The sequence below is a fragment of the Pollachius pollachius genome (assembly GCF_949987615.1).
Source record: "Pollachius pollachius genome assembly, chromosome: 10".
Lineage (NCBI taxonomy): Eukaryota > Metazoa > Chordata > Actinopteri > Gadiformes > Gadidae > Pollachius > Pollachius pollachius.
Genome location: NC_136943.1, coordinates 21,084,534 through 21,108,520, shown reverse-complemented (window position 1 = coordinate 21,108,520; position 23,987 = coordinate 21,084,534). Strand labels below are relative to the sequence as shown.

Below are 23,987 nucleotides of genomic sequence, written 5' to 3'. Positions count from 1 at the left end.
TCAAACCGTCCGTCTTTTTGTGCCTTACTCTCTGGCCTCATGTCATTGGGTGTGTTTCTTTGACTATAGTCGGCCACATTAGTGCCACTATAGTACGTGCTTCCAACAGCCATTCTCCCTCAATGTTGATCACATCAACATAAAGATATGTTTTCCCTCTTTGGCGAACACAGACAAAGGGTTAGGGTTAGGGATGAGGGGTTAGGATTTAACGCCCGTCAGGGTTAACGATTAAGTTGGCAAGCATAGAGAAAGTTACATTTTAAACCCAAACTACCGATGTGAAGCTCCTTGAAGATAGACATAGAATGAGACCTCTTACATAATTTAATTCTTGCCATGTTCCATTATCTATTGTCCATTTACATTTACATTCAGGGCATTTAGCTGACCTTTATCCAAAGCGATTTACATTTGTCAGAAGGAAGTCCATAATCTATTATCATTTAGTTTTTATCATTTCTATGCAGCAAAGAGCCGACGGAGCCCGCTGCCGTCTTCAGCCGGGGTCGGCTGCGTACTGCAACCTCCTCCAGCCTCCTGGTCTCCGTCTCCCAGACTAGTGCAGGGGCAAGACGCTTCCTGAAACAAGTACACAGAAACACACCGATGAAGCCATTGTCAGACATTACATTCCTGGGCCTATTAAAGATCCCGTATCATGCTTTTTTAGGGTTAATGCCTGTGTGTTAGAAAACCCCTTATTATTCTCAAACTGCTAATTTCTGCAAAACCAACTTCCCTTTCTCTGTTATGGAAGCAAACTGAAGTAAAGTTTGAGGTTAAACGAGCTGTTTCACACACTTATAGAGGGGCGTTCTCTGTGGGCGCCAATACTGCCCCTGGCTCGGACTTAGATCTTTCGAGCTTAGCAGACGTAAAACATGCATGCATAAGTCATATTACTAAAGCAAAGGGAAAGGTCGAAAAAGCATGATATCATCCCTTTAAAGAAGCTGCTCATCCCAACCATCCTGAAGCCCGGCGGGGGCCCGGGGTCTTACTTGTGGGCCTCAGCTGGAGGGCCTGGCTGAAGTACTTGGGCAGGAGTCTTCCCTCTGCGTCCCCTGGGGTCAGTAGCACTCCGTTCTCTGACCAGAAGAATTGGATACCGTCTAAAAACAAAGAAAAGGAACGCTAAATGAAGCACGCTGGTATGCACATGTCAAAGGCCTTATCGCAGTGGAGCTCATGGAGATAATTACGGATGAGAGTGTAATGTCAGTGCCCTGAACCTGAACCTGTGATAAAGGCCTCTTAAAGAAGTCATTAGCTGCAAACATAATGGGATGTGTTGTGTGGATGGTGTTCGCACTTACCGGCCAGAGCTTTTGGGACATTGATGAATAGGGCCAGGTCACAATTAGCCCTCATGCCTGGTGGGTAGCAAATCATAATGAATACAGATAGTGTAGGAATATATATGTATACTTTTTTTTGTACTTGAAAGGTGCTTTAGGTATGATTTAAGAGCTAATATTTGAGTGTCATTCAAAGGAACTATGAAAATGTCAGCATTGAGGAGACTAAACCTGTCTCTGTATGAGATCATTTAGATTTAAGAATGCTCACAGCGCATTTCTAAACAATCAGGGTATCTTGTCCTTGATTGGTTGCAACACATTTGAATACCGGTGAAACACAGAGAGAGATGCAGTGGAGAGGAGAGGGACCCATTCGAGGACGTTAGGTTTCCAAATCTTGATCACTTCTGCTCTCTCTCTCTTTACAACTCTCAAAGCCTACCTCCAGCACCTTAAACAGAGATACGATTGGATACGGTACATTCAGATATATGTCAGCCATGTCCTTCTCACACAGCAGTAGAATTATTAGTAGTGTCGAATTTTGGTGTACTCCAGTGTCTCTCTGTGTTCATATTTCTTAGTGTGGGGACAGGCCAGTGCCTCTCCAACTGATGAGGTGTAATTTCCAACATTCCTCCATTTGCTTACCTCACTACAAGGACGAACCAAACGGCCGGTCCCAGGAAGTCTGGGTCATAGCCATGACCATATACCTTATCAAGGGAGAGACTGCTTTTGTTCTTTTGTGATTTAACCCTTTTTTTTGTATAATACTTGCACCGAACCGGTTAGAAGAGTGATCGCCAGCAAAGGAGCATGTCTGGAGACTGCTCCTCACCACCTACACTATAGATTATTCTACCTAAGTCTGTACCTCGCTATATTACATCCTGGAATAAAACCATCTATTCAACCCTCTGATCCAACCTGTCAAGCTGCCATGATTTCCACTTCAAGAATTACAACTACGACGAAAATACACAATGCAGAGTCTATACGAACAGCTTAGAAATATGATGAATCTATCAACAGCATGGACAGCTCACAGGCCCCACCGCCACTAGGTGCCCTAGGGACTCACCACTGGTGACGCCCTGCTCCCCTGGGGGCCCCAGGGCCAGGTGGAGGTGGGTGCCCTAGCGACTCACCACTGGTGACGCCCTGCTCCCCTGGGGGCCCCAGGGCCAGGTGGAGGTGGGTGCCCTAGCGACTCACCACTGGTGACGCCCTTCTCCCTTGGGGGCCCCAGGGCCAGGTGGAGGTGGGTGCCCTAGCGACTCACCACTGGTGACGCCCTGCTCCCCTGGGGGCCCCAGGGCCAGGTGGAGGTGGGTGCGCTTCATGCGGCTCAGGCCGTGCTGCTGGATGGAGCTCCACCTGCTCAGGTAGGTCCCGTGGACCGCCTCGCTGGGGCAGTCTGCCGCGCCGGCCAGGAGCGGCCTCAGCTCCAGGTCTTTCACCTGATGGGGTCGTTGAGTACAAATATTACTTTAATTATTGAAGGTTTATTTGAATAGGGACAGATACATAAACAAGCTTTAGACAGTCACCTGATGTTTGCATCATAGTGTTTTTAGCCTACGTTAGTTTAAGACACTTAAAAATATAAAAAATAAAAAATAAATGATACAGATAAACATTATTACAAAGTAAGAAAATGGAAATTAAATAAAAAAGTAAAGAAGACTTACAGAGATAGCACATTAGAAAGATATACGATTAGAGGGGTGCTTGATCTTCTCATTCCCGGGGGGAAATGTTGCAGCAGAAACTAATTTATTAAATTAAATATATCAATATAAAAAGGCTCATATCATTACCAAATATGAATAAAGTCCCAATACAACTACAAAGTATGTATTTTAAAAAATATATATGCAATAATAACAATATTACAGTTTGTTATAGAGATAACAAGTGAAGTTACCATACAAAGACTAGACTGGTGTTGTTCTGGCAGAAGTCCACTAAACACGCTTGATAGAATTGTTAGGGAATAAAACATAGGTGAAGAAACAAGTGGGGAAAAATTGTTTCTGTCAATATATCTTTTATTTACCAGGCTTGACATTTGCAGTTGACATGGGATGCCAGATTTGGACCCTTTTTGTGTAGTCGGTTAGTGCAAGCCAATCACCTCGTTTTTATATGAGCACATCTAAACCAAGGGCTTTCATTCAGAAACATAGCATCCATTTTGAGTTTGATTGGAGATGGAAACACTACCAATTCATTAAATGCATGAATGATATTATTTTGTATTTTTGTGAAGTGATAAAGAAATTTAGTACAAAACCCACTTGTTGCAGCAAAGCAAACCTTCAACCAATTTGTTTAGCAATGTACCAGTTTACATTCATTAGCACACTGTTCAGTTGAAGGTAAAGTGATCCCCTTATTGAGTTGCCAGAGAGTCAAAGTGACAAAGCTTGGCTTATCCATCCAACCGGTGAGTCCCTGGGAGATTCTCTGCATACAAAGCCTGGACTCATTCATGACAGGATTGGGTTTCACACAAGCAACATCCTCAGGCTCTAGTGACAAATGAAGGACTAAAATCCTCCCGAGACCAGAAAACGCCTCTCATATATTCTTGTAACATTCAAAGCGTGACTTCCAGACGTCTAGGCACTGGACACAATTTTCCCACACAGATTTATTATGATGCACATGGCCCTCAAAACGAAGAGGCCATATAATAACATGCCTGTTGGAATAGATGAATAGATATGCGCTGTGTTGCGCTCCGTGACCCTTTCGGGAATCCAAAGCCTATTGATAAACGTCCTCTTTCTCAGAATCAAGGACACAAACACGATGCACCAGAAATTATAAATAGAATTGATTTCAAGGTTAATGATTAGTTCACAAATAAATATAGAAAATCTATATATATCTGATGTGATTCTATATTGAAGGAAAAGCAGAACAAAATGAGCTTGTGGTTGAGACTGAGGAGACAGCAGTCCTTGTTTATGCGTGGGCCTGCTGTGTACAGCCCCTCTGTTCTCTAGCCACTGAAACAGCAACGAGCTGCAAAGCTACAAAATCTGTGAATATTCGAGTGCTTCTGCACACAAACCATATATATATATGTGTATATATATATACATATATATATATATAAATATACACATATATATACACATATATATACACATATATATATATATATATATATAGGGTGTAGGGGAGAACTGCTCCGTTTGCTTTAATCTATACTTTTATTGCACGACAACAAAAATAAATATATAAATCGATAGCAGAAGGAGAAGAAGTTGTGGCCATGTTTTTTTCCATCTAGGATGTACAGGGCTTGAAGTCTCATCGCAATTTTGGAAGTTTAGGAGCATAGGAATGTTATTGGTAGTAATTGTGTTTTGGTCATTTTTTCAAAATAATTTGTCATTATGGGGAGAAATTGTTGTAGAAAGTGCCACAGCGTTTCATATGCCAATAGGCAAGATAAAGTTTTGATTAGCCCATGTTTAAGGTATATTTATGTTTATTTGATATTATATATATCTTATATATCTTCATTTTACGTCTTAGTTTTTAAACCTTTTTGGAGAAAAGGGTTTTCATTTTAGTTCATTGATATTTAATACTGTTATCCAATTTACACAACTTTAGACCAGGGTGTCCCATTATTTAAATTAAATCCATGTACTAATCATCCCCTGTATTGATCATCAAACGGACATCAGAATGATCATTTATTGAGTCACTGGAAATATTAAGTTATAATATATATAATATAATATTAAATCACTTTAAAAGTCAATGCTTGGTTGTTGCACCTGGAATAATTCCCCCTTAATCCCAAATGTAATCCCAGTATCATCATGGACCTATTTTAAATATTAAAATCCCATTTTGAAACAATCTTATTCTAAATCTATTTTTTTGGTTTGTCTTGCCTGACAGATATATACAATTTCAAGGTATTAAAAAATAAACAGTGGAAAAATATCTGGATACATTTAATGTTAAGGCTGATATTACATCAGATGTTTAGTTATGTTTAGTTATCTGCAAGCTGTTTTCTTTGCAGGAAAAATAATATAAAGAGTAGCGAATAATGCTGCCCGAAGTAAAAGAGAACTGAGAATGTTCTACTTTTCTTTCTGCTTCCCACTTCTCAGTCCTGAGAAGCTGAGGTTCTTGTGAGTTTAGGGAGTTCACTATTAAGGGGACGTTTCAAGAACAGGGTTAGGGTTGTACATATACTTTCCTGTAAAAACAAAAAAAACATGTCTCTCCTCACTTGTGAATGGATGTATGCAATGCAAAAAGTACAACAGGATTAGACAACAACACAACTCGGAGGCTGAAAAGGTCTTGTCAAACGCAGCAGAAGATTCTCTGGCATTGGAACGCACGCAGATCAGACAGAGAGACTGCAGATTGTAACCTTTCATAGTGCAGCCATACATTCCCATCAAAAGTGCCTGAAGTAATTTCCCCTTTCTGTGTTTCCAGCCCATATAAAATGTGTCTTCCTTGACATACTTTTGTTACCTCTTAATGCAGACGTTATAAAAACCTATGCACCGGATACAACAGATATGAAATGTATACAGGAAGGGGCATCAGTGGTTCCCAAACTTGGTGTAGGGAGCCCACTTGGGGTCTCCCGATATGCGTATGGGGGCGCAAGAGATTTCTGCCGTAAGCTTTAGATATTCAACTTTTTTATTTATATATATATATATATATATATATATATATATATATATGACTGCCTGACTGCCTTAAAATTCAAAGCCACGACAATCCACTATGAATCCCTTTAGAGTGCAGCAGAGTGATGCTGATCGGGTCAAAACTTTTTGTGTGGAAGCCGATGCAAAAAGCTAGGTTACGGTTGGAAAATGTTCAGAACTATAAATAGGGTCACACGGGTCACACGGGAACCACTGCATTACAGATTCACAACAGTACGAAGACACTAGGTACGTGCGGTCTACAAACAGGGCCATCCGCGGGCGTGCCGAGAGGACCTCCAGAGAGGACCATCACACTGCTCCACCCACCTGGAAGACCTCCAGAGAGGACCAACACACTGCTCCACCCACCTGGAAGACCTCCACAGAGGACCATCACACTGCTCCACCCACCTGGTAGACCTCCACAGAGGACCAACACACTGCTCCACCCACCTGGTAGACCTCCACCGAGGACCAACACACTGCTCCACCCACCTGGTAGACCTCCACAGAGGACCAACACACTGCTCCACCCACCTGGAAGACCTCCACAGAAGACCAACACACTGCTCCACCCACCAGGAAGACCTCCACAGAAGACCAACACACTGCTCCACCCACCAGGAAGACCTCCAGAGAGGACCAACACACTGCTTCACCCACCTGGAAGACCTCCACAGAGGACCAACACACTGCTCCACCCACCTGGTAGACCTCCACAGAGGTCCAACACACTGCTCCACCCACCTGGTAGACCTCCACCGAGGACCAACACACTGCTCCACCCACCTGGTAGACCTCCACAGAGGTCCAACACACTGCTCCACCCACCTGTAACGAGTGGCCCTGATTGGCTCTTATCTGTAGACGGCCGTTCTCTGGGTGGGGACAGAGCTTGTAGCGCTTCTTTTCATCGATGGCCACAACTCTCTCCACGTCGTCCAATGTGTAGGAGTGGAACTGGGGGTGACCCAGGAGGTCTTCCACGTATAGGAAGCCATCTGAACAGAACAGAACACAGTATATATATACATATCAGGGGGGTCAAACTCATCTGAGTTCAGCTATGAGAGCCCAAATGCATCCAGGCGAAAATGAATAAATAAAAACACTTCTGATACGCAGGAATATAGATTTTCCTATGGTTTTTTGTAATGGGTGAATATTATGAGCATGTTATTATAAACATGTAATATATAAACATGTTTTACCGGTTCTTGTTGTGTGTGCACTAGACACATTGGGTGTCCATTGACTTATGTGAACAAATGTTATCTTGAACAATTATCTGTTCTGTCATCATTTCTACTCTTTGATGTTTTTTAATAGGTTCTTTAGGGAATTGCAACCACGATTCTTTTTCTCTATCCTATCCATTTGATAAACCCTTCTTTCTTTTAGTTTTTTTCAAAAAGTTATCTTATAATAATCTTTGATTAGAAGATTGCTTATCAGAATAAAGACTGATGTTTGCAGACTGTGGTGAGATTGTACAGAATTTGCTTGTGTGATTAAAAGCATTGATGTGTGTGATGACCAAAAAGTGTAAAACAAATTGTCAATTAAAAGTGTTACTTATTCTACAGATGTGTGTTATGCGCTTGCCCACATGGTTGATGAACCGAAAATATAATAATAGAAAAATTGATCCATTCCATTCTTTGGAGCGTCTGACCTGTTTTCAGGTGGAGTCCCATCTGGGCGGCTCCATGCCGCAAAGCATAGGACATGGACTTTGACAGGCGCACATCTCTGTCCTGCAGTTGGGAGGGGGATCCCTTTCATTACAGAGAGGCCAACTCGAGTTACACTCTGCTCTGAATTAGGCACATACTTATCTAAATGACCAGATTTATGAAGCCTAAATAGGTCAACTTTGGCAAAGTAATTATCCTTCATGCTCTTTCATATACATCACCTCTCCACCTCGACGTCCTCTTCTCCAATTTCCTCCTCTGTCACACTGCATTTCAAAAGGTTTCACTTCCAAACGTCCAACACATACTGACAGACATGACATATGATATACATTCAAACATAGAAAATTGTCTTCATTCAATTTTGGCTACATTCAATGCCAGAACAAAGCCATTTAACAGAAATGTCCATAACTGCAGATAGACAACAACATGGTTTAAAACACTAAACAATATAATTCAAGTGTGTTTAAGTCACCTAAACACTTTCAACAAAACGTGCAATCCTTGCTTCCGGCATATGACCACTTCCTGGGGGGGGGGGGGGGGGGGGGGGATTCTGTGGTGCGCAGCGCTACCATTTTTTCTACCAGCAGGGCGCACTGTGCAACACGGCGCTCAGTCGTTCTCCGGGAACAACCACCACAGAATAAGTTACCTTTTACCCTGAAAGCAATTCCTTCCCCAGGTAGCTGAATAAAACATGAAAAGGCACTGAGCGAATAATAAGGTAAAGGTCTTTGTAACGCACGTTTATATTAACTCACCTGTAATCGACTAGGCGCTATTTCACACTGAATGTGAAGGATAGCAGATCTATACACGGTCCTACAGGCTGCTGTTAGCTCCTCAGTCCGGATGTAAACACGGTGTATAACACAGATTATACTACATTATTATCATTGTTTCCAGCTCAAACACGATTCCGTCAGTTCTATAAAGGACTAGGTCTAAGCGTTATTATCTTTCTGTCTCTATTTGTTTCATGTGTACTTGATGCCGAGGATCATTGGGTTCAGGACTCACCTTTATCTCACTCTGGCTTCTACACACAGGTCACCATGGCTCCATAGGTGATAAGAGTCACAGAGACCGTTCCTTACTGATAGGGGAAGAACGTAAAGGGGATTTTTATCTCTTTTGCTCGTCTCTATTTATGTTCAATCTGCCCTGTTTGTTGAGATGTCTTAACCGTAGAATCAACTGCAGCGTTCATAATCTAGAACAGCAGGAGGACTGTATTCCTTTATCTGAGTTCCTGGTCCCCCAGCCTGCCGATGGAGTTCCCCCAGCACTCCCAGCAGCTGCTGTCCGCCCTGCGTCTGCAGCGGCAGCGCGGCTTCCTGTGCGACTGCACCGTCAGCGTGGGCGCTTCCCGCTTCCCCGCCCACCGCGCCGTGCTGGCCGCCTGCTCGCCCTTCTTCTACATGTTCTACTCGGACTCCCCGGGGGTCGGGGCCGGGGCGGCGGGCTCGGTGACGCTGGACAGTGACATCGTGACGGCGGAGGCCTTCAGCCTGCTGCTGGACTTCGTGTACGAGGGCCTGCTGCGGCTGGAGTCGCCCTCCATGCCCGTGGAGGACGTGCTGGCGGCGGCCAGCTTCCTGCACATGAATGAGGTGGTGCGGGTGTGCAAGAGGCGGCTGCAGCGGCGCGGGCCCCTGGCCGAGGCCGACAGCACCCGCTCCGAGGAGAGCTTCGCGGCCCGGGGCATCCCGGAGACGGGGGGCGGAGGCGGCGGCGCCCCAAGGGAACCCCCTCCTCCGCCGCCGCCATCCATGACCATGGAGCAGAGTCGTTTGGAGTGCGTGAAGATAGAGAGCCGCGCAGCGCCGGGACCAGAGCACGCCCCCTTCAGCCCGGACCTTGCCGACACCACGCAGCCGGGCATGGACACCCCGCCCGTCCCCCCCGCGGCCGGGCTCCCTCTGGGGCCGGCCTCGGCGCTGCCCGCCCCCGGGTTTGGAGCTCTGGCTCGGCCTGGTCTGGGCGGCCAACGCCTCTACAGCCCCTGCAGCACCACTGAGGCATACAGGTCAGAACCAGTTTGATCTGCTGATAATATTCCACTCTGTCCAAGGAGTTCACTGTGGGGGGGGGCACGTACACACGAGGGAGCAGAACAGGACTGCGATTGTGACAGGCCAATATGCAATGGTTGTTACATTGCATTCACTTTCCCAGCTTATTAACATATTATTATTTATTATTCTTAACTACCGATACTAGTAAACTTTAAGAAACTAGTAACTATTTGGATCATTTTAGGATAAAACAAATCTGATGATGATGTTCCTCCTCCTGTCTCCAGTAACCAGCAGCCTTCCTCCTCCTCCTCGTCCTCCTCGTCCTCTCTGGGCGTGGCCAGCCAGTCGGGGTTCGGGGGGGTGGTCCTCTCGTCCCCCAGCCAGGGTCGGGATGACCCCTGCCAGCCATGGCACACGGAGGAGGGCAAGAGGACGGCCCCGCAGCCCCCGAGAGCCCAGGCGCTCGCCGCCCCCCCCCTCGCCCCAGCCCCACGCAGAGCACAAAGCCCCGCCCCTGGGGACCCTCAGCCCGGGATCCCTCCAGACCCCCCCCAGGTCAGAGCAGGGGCCCCGTCTCGCTCCTCTGACCAGCAGTGCCCTGGAGCTGGAAGGCATGGTGATTGGGCCCGTCGGCAATCCGGCGATGGTCGGCATGGCGATGGGGCCCGTCGGCAACCCGGCGATGGTCGGCATGGAGACGGGGTCCAGCAGTAGGAAGGATGCGGGGGGTCATAGCGACGCTCAGATGGACGGGGCGAGGGCGGCGGCGGAGCGAGCGGAGCAGCAGGTGGGAGAGGGCGTGACGGTGAAGGTGGAGGCCATCGTGATCTCCGATGAAGACCTGGACGAGGGCGAGACAGACGATGAGGACGGGGGCACGGGGGGGTTGGCGATGGAGGTGTTGAACGGGGAGTATGACCCCGACGGACAGCAGGACGAGGGGGGCGGCGCCCGCTACCTCTCCTCCCACCTGCCCCTGATGGGCCAACGCGCCGGGGAGCACTTCTCCTTCCCGCTGTCGCCCTCCTCCGCCGGGCCCCGCTCCCTCTTCCCGCCCAACGGGGTGGGCTCCGACCACCCCTCCTACTTCCAGGACTTCCAAGACTTCCAGGACGCGGCCGGGGGCTTCCCGGACGATGTGCCGACCTGCGGTGTGTGCGGCAAGACCTTTTCGTGCGCCTACACGCTCCGGCGCCACGCCATTGTTCACACGCGCGAGCGCCCGTACGAGTGCCGCTACTGCTACCGGAGCTACACTCAGTCGGGGGACCTGTATCGGCACATACGCAAGGCCCACGACCGCAGCCTCCCGGCCAAGAGGAGCAGGGGGGAGCTGGAGCCTCCGCCGCCACAACGCGTGCCCTCGCACTCACATCCCCCCCTCAGCTAACACGCTCTTTGTACACCATGGATTACTGATGTACAGAAACAGACGCACCAGTACTGAGACTTATTTATGTTGAGTCTACGCTGATGCCATTTTAGAAGCTGTTTTAACGAAAAAAATGTCCACACTAAAACACTAATAACCTGCTTAATCGGACTGAATTGCGGTTGGCTTTACTATAATCCATTAATTTATATTTAGAACGCTGCAGTTGACGCTTTTATCCAAAGCCAACGGCTTTTATACTGTACAAGGACAACAGCTAATGCACACATTCACACACCGACGGCAGTCAACCATGCAAGGTGACAGCCAGCGCGTCAGGAGTAGTTAGGGTGAGGTGTCTGGTCAGGGACACCTCGACACTCAGCTAGGAGGAGCCGGGGATCAAACTAGCAACCTTGTGGTTGCCAGCCAACCCGGTATACCTCCTGGGCTATTCCCAACCTTGGTCTTGCCCCATCTTCTCCTATTCGTCAAGGGGGAACAAACCGGGGGACTCAAGTTAATGGCGTATAGAAGTGAAATGTAATTCAGTCCGATTAAATCAGGCAACTATAACGCTACCTTTTCACTAGAGGACAACTTGGTGTGTGTGTTCCCTCAGCTTTACGCAAGGTGTGAAAAAAAAAAAGGGTTGGCATTAAAACCCATGCCAAACGGCAACCGTGTAATAATATGTGGCTTAAGACCTATTTTGTATTACTGCTAGTATATGTTTGTATTAGAGGTTGTTTATCGGTGTGTACTTATTGGCTATAACCTGTGTCCTCCTACCCTCCTACACTGTCGAGATGTAATGAAGTGGACTTTTTGTTTTACTGCCGAATTGCCTTGATCCGTTAATACAATGGTTACAATTCTCCTTCTTGTTGGAGGTTCTAAACATGCAAAAGTAAAAACTGCTCGAGGGACATAACTCAATGTTACACAGTGCTTGTAATAATCTGCATACTAAAGTGCCACATTGCAGTACTTAGGATCACACAAAAAAGGTATTTGTAGCCAATATGTTAATGTGCATTTTATTATTGTGAATAAACGTTTAAATCTACCCTTCACTCCCAAAAGGTCAAATATACGATAAGGAAAAATAGTTGTTTGTGTCGCAGTAACACAAGAATGTTTGTCATTGGAAGATGTGCCATGCTTCGAATGCTCCTTTCACAGACGACCGTTCCGTTCTCTGGCTTGCTGGAGTGGGAGGACAACCTGCACCGGTTCTTCTGCCAGTGGGACCGAGGAAGAAGAAGGCGTCTCCAATCAATCTTCTACCACTCCATGAATCTGTGAAGCCAGGAGTCCAATTTAAATACAATCTAGCTTCATACACTCATGTTGTCAACATATTAGCATGTCGGCATTTGGCTCAGGAGGTAGAGCGGGTCGGCTGGTAACCGGAAGGTTGTTAGTTCCATCCCCGGCTCCTCCTAGCTGAATGTCGAGGTGTCCCAGAGCAAGATGCCTCATCCTGAATGCTCCAGACGAGCTGGTTGTCGCATTGCATGGACAACGCCGTCGGTGTTTGAATGTGAGCATGAATGGGTGATTGTTAGGCAATATTGTGAAGTGCTTTTGAGTGGCCACTGGATAGAAAAGTGCTATATAAATGCAGTCCATTTATAAATCATTTCTTCAATAGATTACATATGTGGGCCTCCAGCCCTCTAAAAGGTTCAAGTATAGTTAACCTCAGTTTCCAAGAACCAAATTTCAACGCTAATCAAACACTAATCTGTTTGGGGCTAGGAGTTCTAGGAAGGAGGCGTGTTGTACTCGTGGAAATGACTCGTCTGTGATACTTGTTTAGCAGTCATTGTGCATGAGCTTTATAATGAGTGATATATCTGAAATGCACCACACAAGGCGGCGTTATACCACAAGTGTCTGCCCTCAGACCAGCCGTCAACATCATCATCCCCTGCCCAGACACAGATCCCGGTGTCCCCTCGTGGTGATCTCAGAGAGCACACTGAAAGGCCCTTTGACACCACAAATACTATCTGTATTCAAACAAACCAACTGGGTGGAGGAGACTTTTGCTGCCTTTTCTTGCCGTGTGACAGTGAATAAAACTTACACGCATAGTTGACGATCATATAAGACATATGCAAATTAAATCAATATGCACGTTAAAATCCAAAACCGTTTAGGGTTCTTTTCCCCACCTCAAAATGAATAATAAACAAATCTAAAGGTAACTAAAAAGATAAGCTGACAAAGGCACTCTTCTTAAAGTTAAAAAGCTTTAATAAATAGGCTAATTCATTATATAATTTAAAAATTGGCAACATGTTTCGGCCATAGTAGGCCTTCATCAGGGCATGAATAATAAACAAGGTGTACCGGCAGGTATATCAAGTCATAGCTAATTAGTAAATTCGCTCCAGCTGGAGTAGGCGGAGTCAACAAATTACTCATAATGCAGCCTAAATCGTGTAATACGATCACAAAATACATACATATCCATGACAAACATAGAATGGATCCAGTGTTGAATAACAATCATAGCATTACAATCAAAATAATACAATCACAAACAGCTCATCAACTCTAAAGGAAGACAAACATTTCAATAGAGTCATTCAATCCTGCGAATGCCATAGCTTATAGATCCAGCGACTTTCTTTTTGGTTTAGTGCTTTTGGTCTATCATCCCTCCTAGAGGTAAGGGGCACATGATCAATCCCTATAGCGGTGAACAGTATGCCGTTGCCATTATGCACTTCTTTGAATTTTCATGTCATAGCATATCACAGTTTCCTATTTTTGCGGCATACCTATGTTCAGCGAGGCGGTCTTGTAGCCGTCGTTTAGTTCGCCCAACATAAAAAGCATCGCACAGAGAGCATTCCAAAATATAAATAACAGTCTTACAATTTATGAAATCTTTAGTAGTGAATGTGTGTAGTGTGACTGGGTGGGTAAACCCTTTTGCCTTAACTATTTCACAAATTTTGCAATGACCACATTTGAATGTACCGTGTAGTTAAGCATGTGGTCTGTTTTTTCGCCCAAAGCAGGTGTTCTAAAGGAGAAGACAGGGGGCTCTTTAAAGATATAATTTAACGAGTCATCACATTGAAGGAGGTTCCAATTCTTTTTAATTATATTACGTATAGTGTATGCAGCAGTGCTACTGAGTGTGGAAAAGAAAACCCTGTCCTTTTTAGCAGTTAATGGCTTTTTATGGAGCAGAGAATTACGTTCAATAGAGCTGGCCCTCATGAGAGCTGTGTCAAGAACTTTGGAGGAGTAATCATGTTCTTTGAAACGATTGTACATCTCTTTACTTTCAGTGTCTAACTCTTGATCATTGTCGCAGATCCTACGTAATCTCTGGAATTGTCAGAATGGGATGCTCTTAGTTAGTGTAGGTGGATGGAAACTTTTAGCATGTGGCAACGTATTTTTATTGCATCCTTTCTGAATATCGTAGTTTGTAGATACCCCTGAACATCTTTATAAATCTCCAGATCAAGAAAATGTATTTTATCGTTATCATAGTCAAGAGACAGTTTGACGTTTGTATTTGATGCATTCAAGTAACTAACTATTCAAGTAACTAATAGTCAATAATTCCTTTTCTGTTCCCCTCCACCATAGAATTATATCATCTTCTTCCCATTTCCCCATGAAAGGCCATCATATGATGGGCTAAACCAAGCCCCCATAGCGCAACCCTTGATTTGTTTAAAAAGTCTATCCTGAAATAGAAAACATTGTTATTTAATGTCCATTCAGTTAGTTCCACCAAAAAATCAGTAGGGGGGCTTTGTGGATGCAGTCGTTTGTCTAGGAAATGTCTAACCCACCTACAGCGGATAGGCATGAGGTTGCGCTCTTGCTTATCTAAAACTTTGACGTGACATTATGGTTTTTATTTTATTATTGGTTGTATTCTTGTCTTTATATTATTGAAGGCTACTCACGGCCTCAGCCAGCTCAGGCCAATCCATCGCCATGACAACCATGTCATCGGAGTTGGGAGGGGTTTCCAGGTTCCAGTAGGTCAGCTTGTCAAACATGGAGGACACCTTCACTGTCCTGTCCTGCACACACACACGCACACACACACACACACGGTGATGTGGTAGAGCTCACAGGTCAGACCTATAGAATTGGGGTTCGGCGGTTTGTGTACCTCCTGGTCCGAGCTGTTGGGGTTCACCTCCTTCAGTACCAGGCCCGTGTATCCCTGTGGGCAGCTGAGCTCCGCCCCCCGCAGGCCACGCCCCCTGAAGGACACGGTCTTCTCTGCAGCGGGAGACCAGCATGAGATGACACATAACATATACAATAAGGCCAACCAGATTTATTATGTAAAAGCAAATCACTGATTAACCCACACTATGTATTTTACTCGTTTAAATACTTTGTAACCTTTTTTACTCATTGGAAAAGCATGTTAGGTCAAGTATTTCTGGCCATTATTTCCCCTTTAATTTACAGTTTATGAAAATATAATTGTAAACTATTTGAAATACAAGACCCCACCTTGTTTGCGATCTTTGGTAGTAGCTGATAAGTACTGGGAGACTTGGGCAGGACCATTGTGCTCAATCTCACACGGCATGAGATGCACTGTGGTGCGTTCGGCTTTGCCCAACGTGGACAGCTGGACATGGGTTACACTGCTGTTACAAGACATCCTGGCTGGGAAAGAACACAGTAGGAAAATAATGTGTTTTATATACAGACTGGAAACAGTAAGAGTGAAATGTGGGTGTTTCACTTAGCATCCCTGGCCAGGGGTAGTGGGGAAGATCCTAACATCCTACAATGTTTATGGATTACCTTAAAAAAACAAACACCACAAAAAAATGCTTTTAAATGAAATATATTTGTGTTCCTAATGTTATCTCTTGAACTACTATTTTACTACTACTAGTAGTATAGGCAATCACTTGATCACAGTGTACAACTCCACAACAACGCATTTCCTTCAAGTCAATGGAAACAATCAACGCTGACTCTTAACAGTGATAAATGTCCTCTAATTAATATGCATTAAGTGCTTTGAATTCAATTAAACATCGTGGACAGAACTCCCGCGGTGGCTTGAAGTTACCTTTCGCTGTGCTTTTTCTTCTTCTGTCTGTTATTACTAACAACGGCCAACGTCCAGTCACTGGTGCATTACTGCCACCTTGTGCTTCGGCGTATGAACACGAGCAAGCACACACACGCGCACGCAAGCACACACATACGAGACTGTTGCACTGATAAAACTAAAGACAATGTTCACACTCTCTTTTGCATTTACCGATATGTCAGTCATTTAAAAAGCTGTCAATAGTGTGGCTGCAAAGCAACCCTACCGCTATTGTTATATACAAAAATATTATATTTCAAGGTGACATATTATACCACCAGTTGTGAGTGTGATTAGCCATTACAAGACGTTTTGAAAGCCTGCCTCGTCTGACATCACAAGTGGGCGTGTCCACCTAGATGTAAGACGGATAGATGAACAACGTTTGCTACAGTCCACTGGGAAGGCTGGTATACTGATCTATCCACCACACATCTAGCTGGACACGCCCACTTGTGATGTCAGAAGAGGCCGATTTTCTTGTAAGAGCTAATCACACTCACACCTGGTGGTATACTGTCACCTTCAAAGGTGCAGTCTGTGAGATTTGTTAGAAATGGAATAAACAGCGTTCAGCTATTATTGAGTGAAATGCGCTGTGAGTGTAGTATATTGCTGTGCAAATGTGTTTTGAGTCGACCTCGCCTGCCCGTAGAACATTCAGTTTTCTAACCACTCGGGCTAATTTCTGCCCAATCAGGGCATCTCTTCTGTGATTGGTGAGGGGTACATTTTTGGTTAAGTTAAAAAAATCTTTCACTCTTACGCTTTTTTCTGATCTCTCTCTCTCTATCTTTACAACTCTCGAATATTACCAACTGCCCCTTTAATTCAGTTTTAATAACCAGAGGACAGCAGTGTGCTGTACTCAGCAGGCGATTGGGTAACCCTATTTGCCAACTAGCCAGCATGCAATAGCATGAGGCAGTCATCTTCAGCATATCGATTCTTGTGGGACACCTCAGAGAGCTTGTGTCTGTGCAGCCATTGGTCGAGGGTCTTTAAGAGTCAGTTGTTGGGTAGTTGCTTGAAAACACCATCGGATAAAGGGCAGGCCTAGCTGTGTTTCTCGTCTTTGCAGCAGTACAGTTTGAAGTGGAGAGCGAAGACTCTTTTGGGAGACCAATTTCTTAACAGCGCTTCAAAGTTGTAAAGAACCTAAAGGTGAGTGTATCTGTGTAAGCTGAATAATGTATTTTATGCTTTTTAGGTTTTTGATAATGTCATCCACATTCATTCCATATATATTAATGTCCAGGGGACCCTTTATAATTTAAAAACCTTCACATATTTATCGTTCATGTAGTTATAAATCCTTGTATCATTTCATAAAATCGGAAACCAACTCACAAATAATAACCTAACCTAACAAATGAACAATTTAAAACATATACCATGGTCTTATAATATAAATGAATAAATGCTAAAATGTGAAATTATGCTATGTTGCTGTACAAGACACACATAAGCTTTGCTTCTCCCTCCCTCCTTGTGAGGCATATATCTTCAAAGTACAAAAGTATCAAAGTCAATTTTATTGTAAATTTCAAAATATGTGCCAGACAAAAAAAGGGATATCAAAATTGCGTTTATCTCCGACCCACCAAGCAATAAGAACAAGAGGATAAAATTAGATACAATTAAATAAGTAATATATAAAATAAAAAAATCTAAATAGTGCAAAAGGTAAGGAAAACCAAACGGTATTTATAAAAATTAGTTACAAAGTAAATAGATTTAGATGTGCAATACGAGGAATATGATTTACAATATGTGCAATATGCACTAATCTGATTTTCTCAACTGTGGCTTGTGACCGCTCAGATTGGAGTCGGTGGTTTCACGGTCATCATTACTTTGATGCCAAATCCTAGACTCCGAGCACAGTTCTCATGATTTCGGGGCAAGATCTGAATTGATCAATTAACTATGACTCAGTGGAAATTGACACACAGATCTTTGCCCTTCATGGGACTTTGATTGTGCAACTTCTTCTGGAAAACATTGGGATATGATTAGATTGTCCACATGGATTGCCGGCATGTTTTTTGGGGGGGACATTTTTTTGATCAGAAAATATATTGATCCTTTATCCAAACCTATAGCCGCAATGCAACGTGTATAATCTCATCAAAAACCTGCGTTGCCATCACAGCTGTATTGTGTTACCATTCCTCTGAAAACCAGTAACTTTAAACAATTCTTTGTTAATAACAAACATCCATATTGGTCCTTTTGTAAGTGTACTCCATTTTAGATACAGGGTGATGAAGTTTGATGAAGGTAAATGGATTCATTCATGTCAAATACAATGAGGATGATGATGATGATCTCTTCAGTACCCTCAGCACTCTGAATGGAGACAGACAGTGTGGAGACCTCCGGGCCAGGGGGGAGTGGAGCCTCGCTGACCGGGTACCCCGCCGCGGCCTCGGATCCGGCGGGCCAGCGGTTTGGAGCGCGTTCTCATGCTCCAGGATTCCTGCAGCGCGTCCAGCAGAAGGTCCTGCAGGGGGCCTTGGTGCTCGGCACGCTGTTCCTGCTCCTCTGGGCAGCCTCCTTCATTTATGGAAGCTTCTACTACTCTTTTATGCCCAAAGCAGCGCATTCAGCCCCGGTACACTACTACTACAGGTGACGCATCCAGAATCCATCCACTTCTCAAAGTTAAAGTCAGCTTATTGTCTTCACATGTACCAGACATACAAAATAATCGAAAATACGTTTCTCACATTCTCATGGTGATAGAGATAGAGTGCACAGACAAGACAGATAAAGATAAGACATTTCCAAACACTAAAGTAAACAACAAAGGGAACAACAGATAAAAACGGGGGGGGGGGGGGGGGGGGGGGGGGAGAGTGATCCTGTAGTTGTTGTCCTCCCTGAACGCAGCAGAAAGCTTGCTGTGACTCACTGTGACTGACTAATGGCTTTCTAATGTTTCATGTCTCTGTTGATTCCCCCTTATGTATTCTCCACTAAAAACATGTACCCTCATTCAGCGTCTGCCTTTCTCACTGCAAATTGTATGTGTGCAAGTAGGCTTTTACACACTTAGAGAACACACCAACACACACACACACAAACACACACACACACACACACACACACACACACACACACACGCACACACACACACACACGCACACACACACACACACGCACACACACACACACACACACCCTAACAATCTGTGTATAAATTGTGTTTCTATCCTCAGATCAGACTGTGAGCCTGGAACGTTGCAACCTTGTTCTTATCCCATTGCAAATGTTTCTCTTCTCAAAAATGGCAAGCACAAGGTGAGTCATTTCCTGTCCGTCTGTCACTGATTTCCTTTACACACTAACATGCTCACAACGGCAAGAGAGAGACATCATTACTACGGATGATCAGGTACATTCAAAGTAGTTAATGACGGTAACCATGGTGATAACAACACAGTAGTTACTTGTTTCATGAATTGTCATTTATATAAACCAAAGTCAAAAGCATGCTTATGTCCACTTTGGAACCATTCAGATGATGTCACTCGGCCAGAAGTACCGCATCTCCCTGGAGCTGGAGATGCCTGACTCCCCGACCAATCAGCTGCTTGGGATGTTCATGGTCAGGATGACCTGCTACTCAAAGGAGAGGGGGAGGGTGACCTCCTCCAGCCACCACGTGAGTGGCTCCGCCCTGGCCTTGTGTGTTTGTGTGTGCATACGTGTGTGTGTGTGTGTGTGTGTGTGTGTGTGTGCGTGTGTGTGTGTGTGTGTGTGTGTGTATTTGCTTTAAATATGCAGTTAACACGCATCACCATATCTGAGTCCTGCTCTTGCTCTCTCCCGGTCTCCAGATCAGCCCTCGGCCCTCTGCCTCCAGCACCCGCTTTGTAAGTCCAGCGCCTGCCACCTCTGCCGCTGATGGGCAAAAGTAAAGGTGTTATACAGCTCAAAGAGAGTGCAGTGTAGAAACCCAAGACTGATATGTTTGTGTTTTTGTGTGTTTGTGTGCGTGCGTGCGTGCGTGCGCGTGTGTGCATGCGTGCCGTGTGTATGTGTGTGTTCAGACGATGCTCCGCTATCGCTCGGACCTCCTGAGGACGTTCGCCACGCTGCTCTTCCTCCCGGGGTTCCTGAGCGGCGTGTCCCAGCAGTCCCAGCGGCTGGAGGTGGATCTGTTCACCGACTACACCGACGACCCCGTAAGTGGAGGTGGCCCTGCGGTCCTGTCTGTCTACCTGTCTGCCTGTCTTTAGGGGCTGTTCCTCAGAGGGGTTGTGGTTGTGTTTGATCCCGTGGTGTGGCTGTAGTTCTCCCCCTCCGTCGAAGCCATGGTGGAGGTCCTGTCCAGCCAGGCGCAGATCTACTCTGCTCGGCTCAACATCTACGCCGAGTTCACCGGAATACGGTGAGCAGCGACACCCGCCTAATCCGAAGAACACATCAATATACACACACAATACACACAAAAAATTCACACACAACACACATCAATTCACAGTGAAAGTGTTGTTAAGTCATCGTCTTCATCAACGGTCATCTTTTTCCCACATACATTCAGACTTCACCTGAGCTCCTTGGTAGAGATGGGAACCAGTGTGTTGACCCTCTGATCTACTACCTGCTCTGTACTGAATTAAATTACATTGATATTTACATTTAGGGCGTTTTGCAGACGCTTTCATCCAAAGCGACTTACAATAAGTCCATTCATCAGAAGAAGAAGAAACAACAATATATCGCTGTTGATACATAAAGGATGTTCATAGAACCAAGTGCCAAGCACTAACAATCACTAGGTTAACACATTTCCCGTCTACAACAAAGATAGCTAGGATAAGATGAGACAACTTTGCGTACAAAAATTGCATACATTAAGAGCATTAAGTTAAAAGTACACAATGATTGTAATTTTCCAGCAATATTCTAATGACTTCTCCCATCATTTCCAATCCACCATCAGCTACCTGCTCTTCCACTACCCCGTGATGTCAGCGCTTGTGGGCGTGTCCAGTAACTTGCTCTTCCTCAGCCTGCTCCTCTTCCTCAGCTACATGAGGCTGCTTTTCGGAGGCACCGGGACCACGAGTCTGGTGAACAATTTATGTTGAAAAGTGACATATATGAATGCTTAATGTTGGCCATGAAGGGATGTAACTTAATGGCTATAATAGCTATTTTTGCAAGGATAAGCTGTTATTGGTGTCACAGCAGTTCATCCATGCTTGTGCATATGTGCATGTTCATATATGCGTGTGCGTGCGTGTGTGTGTGTGTCTGTGTGTCTGTGTGTGTGTGTGCGTGCGTGCGTGCGTGCGTGCGTGTGTGCGTGCGTGTGTGTGTGTGTGTGTGTGTGTGCATAAGGGCATGAACACATAATTGAAACGCATACACTTTTATTTTGTTTGACTGTAGAAAATGAGATTGATGCCAGAGAATATGAACACACATTCACCAACACACATTCACCAACACACATTCACCCACACACATCCACCCACACACACAGACACACTTTGTCATTTATGGACCACCGCAGACTGACTAAAGTTGATGTGTGGTATTTTATAACAGAAATCGTCTCGGAGATCCACTACAAATAAGAGCCATACATCTGGATGTGGAGGAAAGCCATAGACACAATGTTACACAGCAGAACCCAGCAGGTCACTGGGAGCAGCCCACATTAGAACTGAATCAGCCACAGCACAAATCAAGTACCACCTGACACCTCCGAGTGTGTTTGTGGTTGTGACTTACAAAGATTGGATATAGGGTAGATGTTGAGATTGTCTATATTGTTTCACCTCCTCCTGAAAAATATACTTATTGTAAGTTGCTTTGGATAAAAGCGCCTGCTGAATGCTCTAAATGTAAATGTTGATGTCCAAGGTCGTCCAAGGTTAAGAATGTGTTACAGATGATGCTGGTCCTGCTCAATCCTTATCCTGTGTTATCCCAAGTAGATTATCTCATTGTGTTTCATTCTCACCTGGAAGTAATTGAAATGCTGCATTCATGTCTGTAGGAAACATGGTATAACTTAATACAGAATTCATTCATTTCTAGACTTCAGAGTAACCTTCTTTTTTATATAATGTTTTGATTGCTCAGTCTTTCTTTGTACAGCTCTGCACAAGTTGAAATAAAAGATTTTTAAGATTATTCTTAATGTAAAGAATCATTGAAATATTTATTCATTTATTCTTGTTGTTCATTTTATGCCCTGATCATATTAAACAAATTCTATACTGGCCATTGTCTTATTTTCACTTATTATCCAGAAAAACAGTTTTAGCACCTTTGGAAATTGAGGTGCTACAGCAGGGGTAGCAGCAGGGGTAACAGCAGGGGTAACAGCAGGGGTAACAGCAGGGGTAACAGCAGGGGTAACAGCAGGGGTCACCACCATGGTCCATGCGGGCACTGGGGCGCCAGCAGGCCTGCTCTGAAAAAAGCACAACTCATTCTTGAACAATTCTTTCCCACCTTTTTTAAGTCATTGTTGATAATTATTGTGAGAAATCATTAACATGATCAGTGTCTTCACATAGATGAGTATCATTAATCATTAATAGTATATGTATATAGAATATAAGATATACTAAAGGCAAACTGAGCAAATTTGTTACTTCAGAAGAGTGTATCAAACTGGGTGCCCTTCGTGTGACTCAGTACCCATGAAGAAGCTCTCAGGTTTAGAAAGGTTGGGGACCCCTGTGCTACAGCTTCTTTTCAAGAATTTTTCCATTCATCATCGCTGCTCTTTTCTAGTTGTACCGGGTTTTTTGCGGACTGTTTTGAATAACGTCTGTGAGCTTGTCTCGAGAACAGGCCTTCATCACAGCGGTGTTCCTGCACCAAGCGTTGGGAACATCGTTGTGTCACTGCATGCAAAATAATAGATGGCGAGATAAAGAGCAACAGGAAATTAAAGTTGGCCGGCCAGAGTAGGCCTTCGGAGAGACAACTGGGAGGAAGAGGGACGAGGTACGTAATATCTTTTTAAAAGTTCCTACCTTGTTATTTATTTCGATGGATGTGTGTTTCTGTTTTATAATGCCCATGGACATTTTTAAGTAGGCCTATGTTTCTGTGTTTACAGCAACATCTTTTGCTGGAGTTTACTGCATGTAACTTAAAAGTGGAATACATGGAATGGACTTCTTACCATCCCTTAGCAGTAACGGGCTTAGAAACAGAAAACAAGGTCAACACGACTGACACCAGCAAAGAGGAACCCACGCGTGAGGATATAGAGGCAAAGGACCAACGGGAAATGACCAACGACGCGGACCACGGACTTAATGAGCAGAACCCTGCAGAGGAAGCAGAGGACGACGACGTGTCCACCGACCTACCGGACTTGACGCGGCAGGGCCTGTCACTCAGGGCTCAGGTCAGGGGTCAGGCCATGCACAGACCTTTTGACAGAAGGCCTAAACTCCGCTCAACTAAAAGCTTCCCCCCGTACAGTCAGCCCATCGGGGGCCTCGGCCAGGAGAGAGAGAGCGACCCGGAGACTGAGAGCGACTACGAGACTCAGCCTGCCGTCGGGTCTGGTGTTTCTCCTTACTCCCTCCATCACCTCGATGACCAGACCCCCGACATTGCACCCGACGACTGCAATCAACGGGTCGCAGGAGACGCACTACGTCTCGAGAAGCCGGTCGCCTTTAGCTCGGACGCGTGGACCCCAGCGACGGGGCGGTCCGTGGAGCGAAGGGGGGCCAGCCTGAGACGGGACTGGGGGGACGGCGTTGAGAGTATAGAA

General features: G+C 45.0%; 4 protein-coding genes across 9 annotated transcripts; 2 read left to right on the top strand and 2 right to left on the bottom strand.

The window, feature by feature from the left end:
• Nucleotides 1-45: 45 nt before the first annotated feature.
• trpt1 (tRNA phosphotransferase 1) lies at nt 46-8,225 on the bottom strand. 6 transcript variants are annotated; one of them, XM_079744417.1, is made up of 7 exons: nt 8,192-8,225; nt 7,935-8,020; nt 7,692-7,773; nt 6,848-7,017; nt 2,590-2,767; nt 1,320-1,376; nt 46-1,115 (listed from the first exon to the last, which is right to left on the bottom strand). In XM_079744417.1, exons 2-7 carry the CDS (start codon nt 7,983-7,985, stop codon nt 961-963), a joined length of 693 nt encoding a protein of 230 aa, XP_079600543.1. In that variant the 5' UTR covers nt 7,986-8,020; nt 8,192-8,225; the 3' UTR covers nt 46-960. The 6 variants fall into 6 exon arrangements, with proteins under 6 accessions (XP_079600543.1, XP_079600540.1, XP_079600541.1 ...); XM_079744414.1 differs by having other exon boundaries at nt 46-582; nt 1,005-1,115; nt 7,692-7,794; nt 7,935-8,219; XM_079744415.1 differs by having other exon boundaries at nt 46-582; nt 1,005-1,115; nt 7,935-8,219.
• A 349-nt stretch (nt 8,226-8,574) lies between these two features.
• On the top strand, nt 8,575-12,000 carry zbtb3 (zinc finger and BTB domain containing 3). The gene is given in 4 exon segments (XM_079744407.1): nt 8,575-8,786; nt 8,984-9,748; nt 10,025-10,211; nt 10,213-12,000. Coding segments are annotated over 4 exon segments (1,947 nt in total). The 5' UTR covers nt 8,575-8,709; the 3' UTR covers nt 11,131-12,000.
• A 136-nt stretch (nt 12,001-12,136) lies between these two features.
• Nucleotides 12,137-16,216, bottom strand: rnaseh2c (ribonuclease H2, subunit C). Its single transcript, XM_079744418.1, has 5 exons — nt 16,199-16,216; nt 15,625-15,783; nt 15,272-15,384; nt 15,060-15,179; nt 12,137-12,414 (listed from the first exon to the last, which is right to left on the bottom strand). Exons 2-5 carry the CDS (start codon nt 15,776-15,778, stop codon nt 12,391-12,393), a joined length of 411 nt encoding a protein of 136 aa, XP_079600544.1. The 5' UTR covers nt 15,779-15,783; nt 16,199-16,216; the 3' UTR covers nt 12,137-12,390.
• Nucleotides 16,217-19,751: 3,535 nt separating this feature from the next.
• On the top strand, nt 19,752-21,324 carry LOC307081925 (seipin-like; the record flags this gene model as incomplete). The annotated part of the gene is made up of 5 exons (XM_079745297.1): nt 19,752-19,892; nt 20,068-20,103; nt 20,281-20,415; nt 20,524-20,621; nt 21,177-21,324. The coding sequence occupies 5 exons, from the start codon at nt 19,752-19,754 to the stop codon at nt 21,322-21,324; spliced, it is 558 nt and encodes a 185-aa protein (XP_079601423.1).
• Nucleotides 21,325-23,987: the final 2,663 nt, after the last annotated feature.

Coding starts and splice junctions, on each gene's coding strand:
- trpt1 (XM_079744412.1), bottom strand. CDS start 8,036: ATGTCATGTCTGTCAGTATGTGTTGGACGTTTGGAAGTGAAACCTTTT. Junction 7,018..7,691: donor GGGACTCCACCTGAAAACAG/GTCAGACGCTCC, acceptor TGTTCTGTTCAG/ATGGCTTCCTATACGTGGAA. Junction 1,377..2,589: donor GGAGCAGGGCGTCACCAGTG/GTGAGTCGCTAG, acceptor GCTACCCACCAG/GCATGAGGGCTAATTGTGAC.
- rnaseh2c (XM_079744418.1), bottom strand. CDS start 15,778: ATGTCTTGTAACAGCAGTGTAACCCATGTCCAGCTGTCCACGTTGGGC. Junction 15,385..15,624: donor TACCAAAGATCGCAAACAAG/GTGGGGTCTTGT, acceptor CTCCCGCTGCAG/AGAAGACCGTGTCCTTCAGG. Junction 12,415..15,059: donor GGCCTGAGCTGGCTGAGGCC/GTGAGTAGCCTT, acceptor CTGGCTTCACAG/ATTCATGGAGTGGTAGAAGA.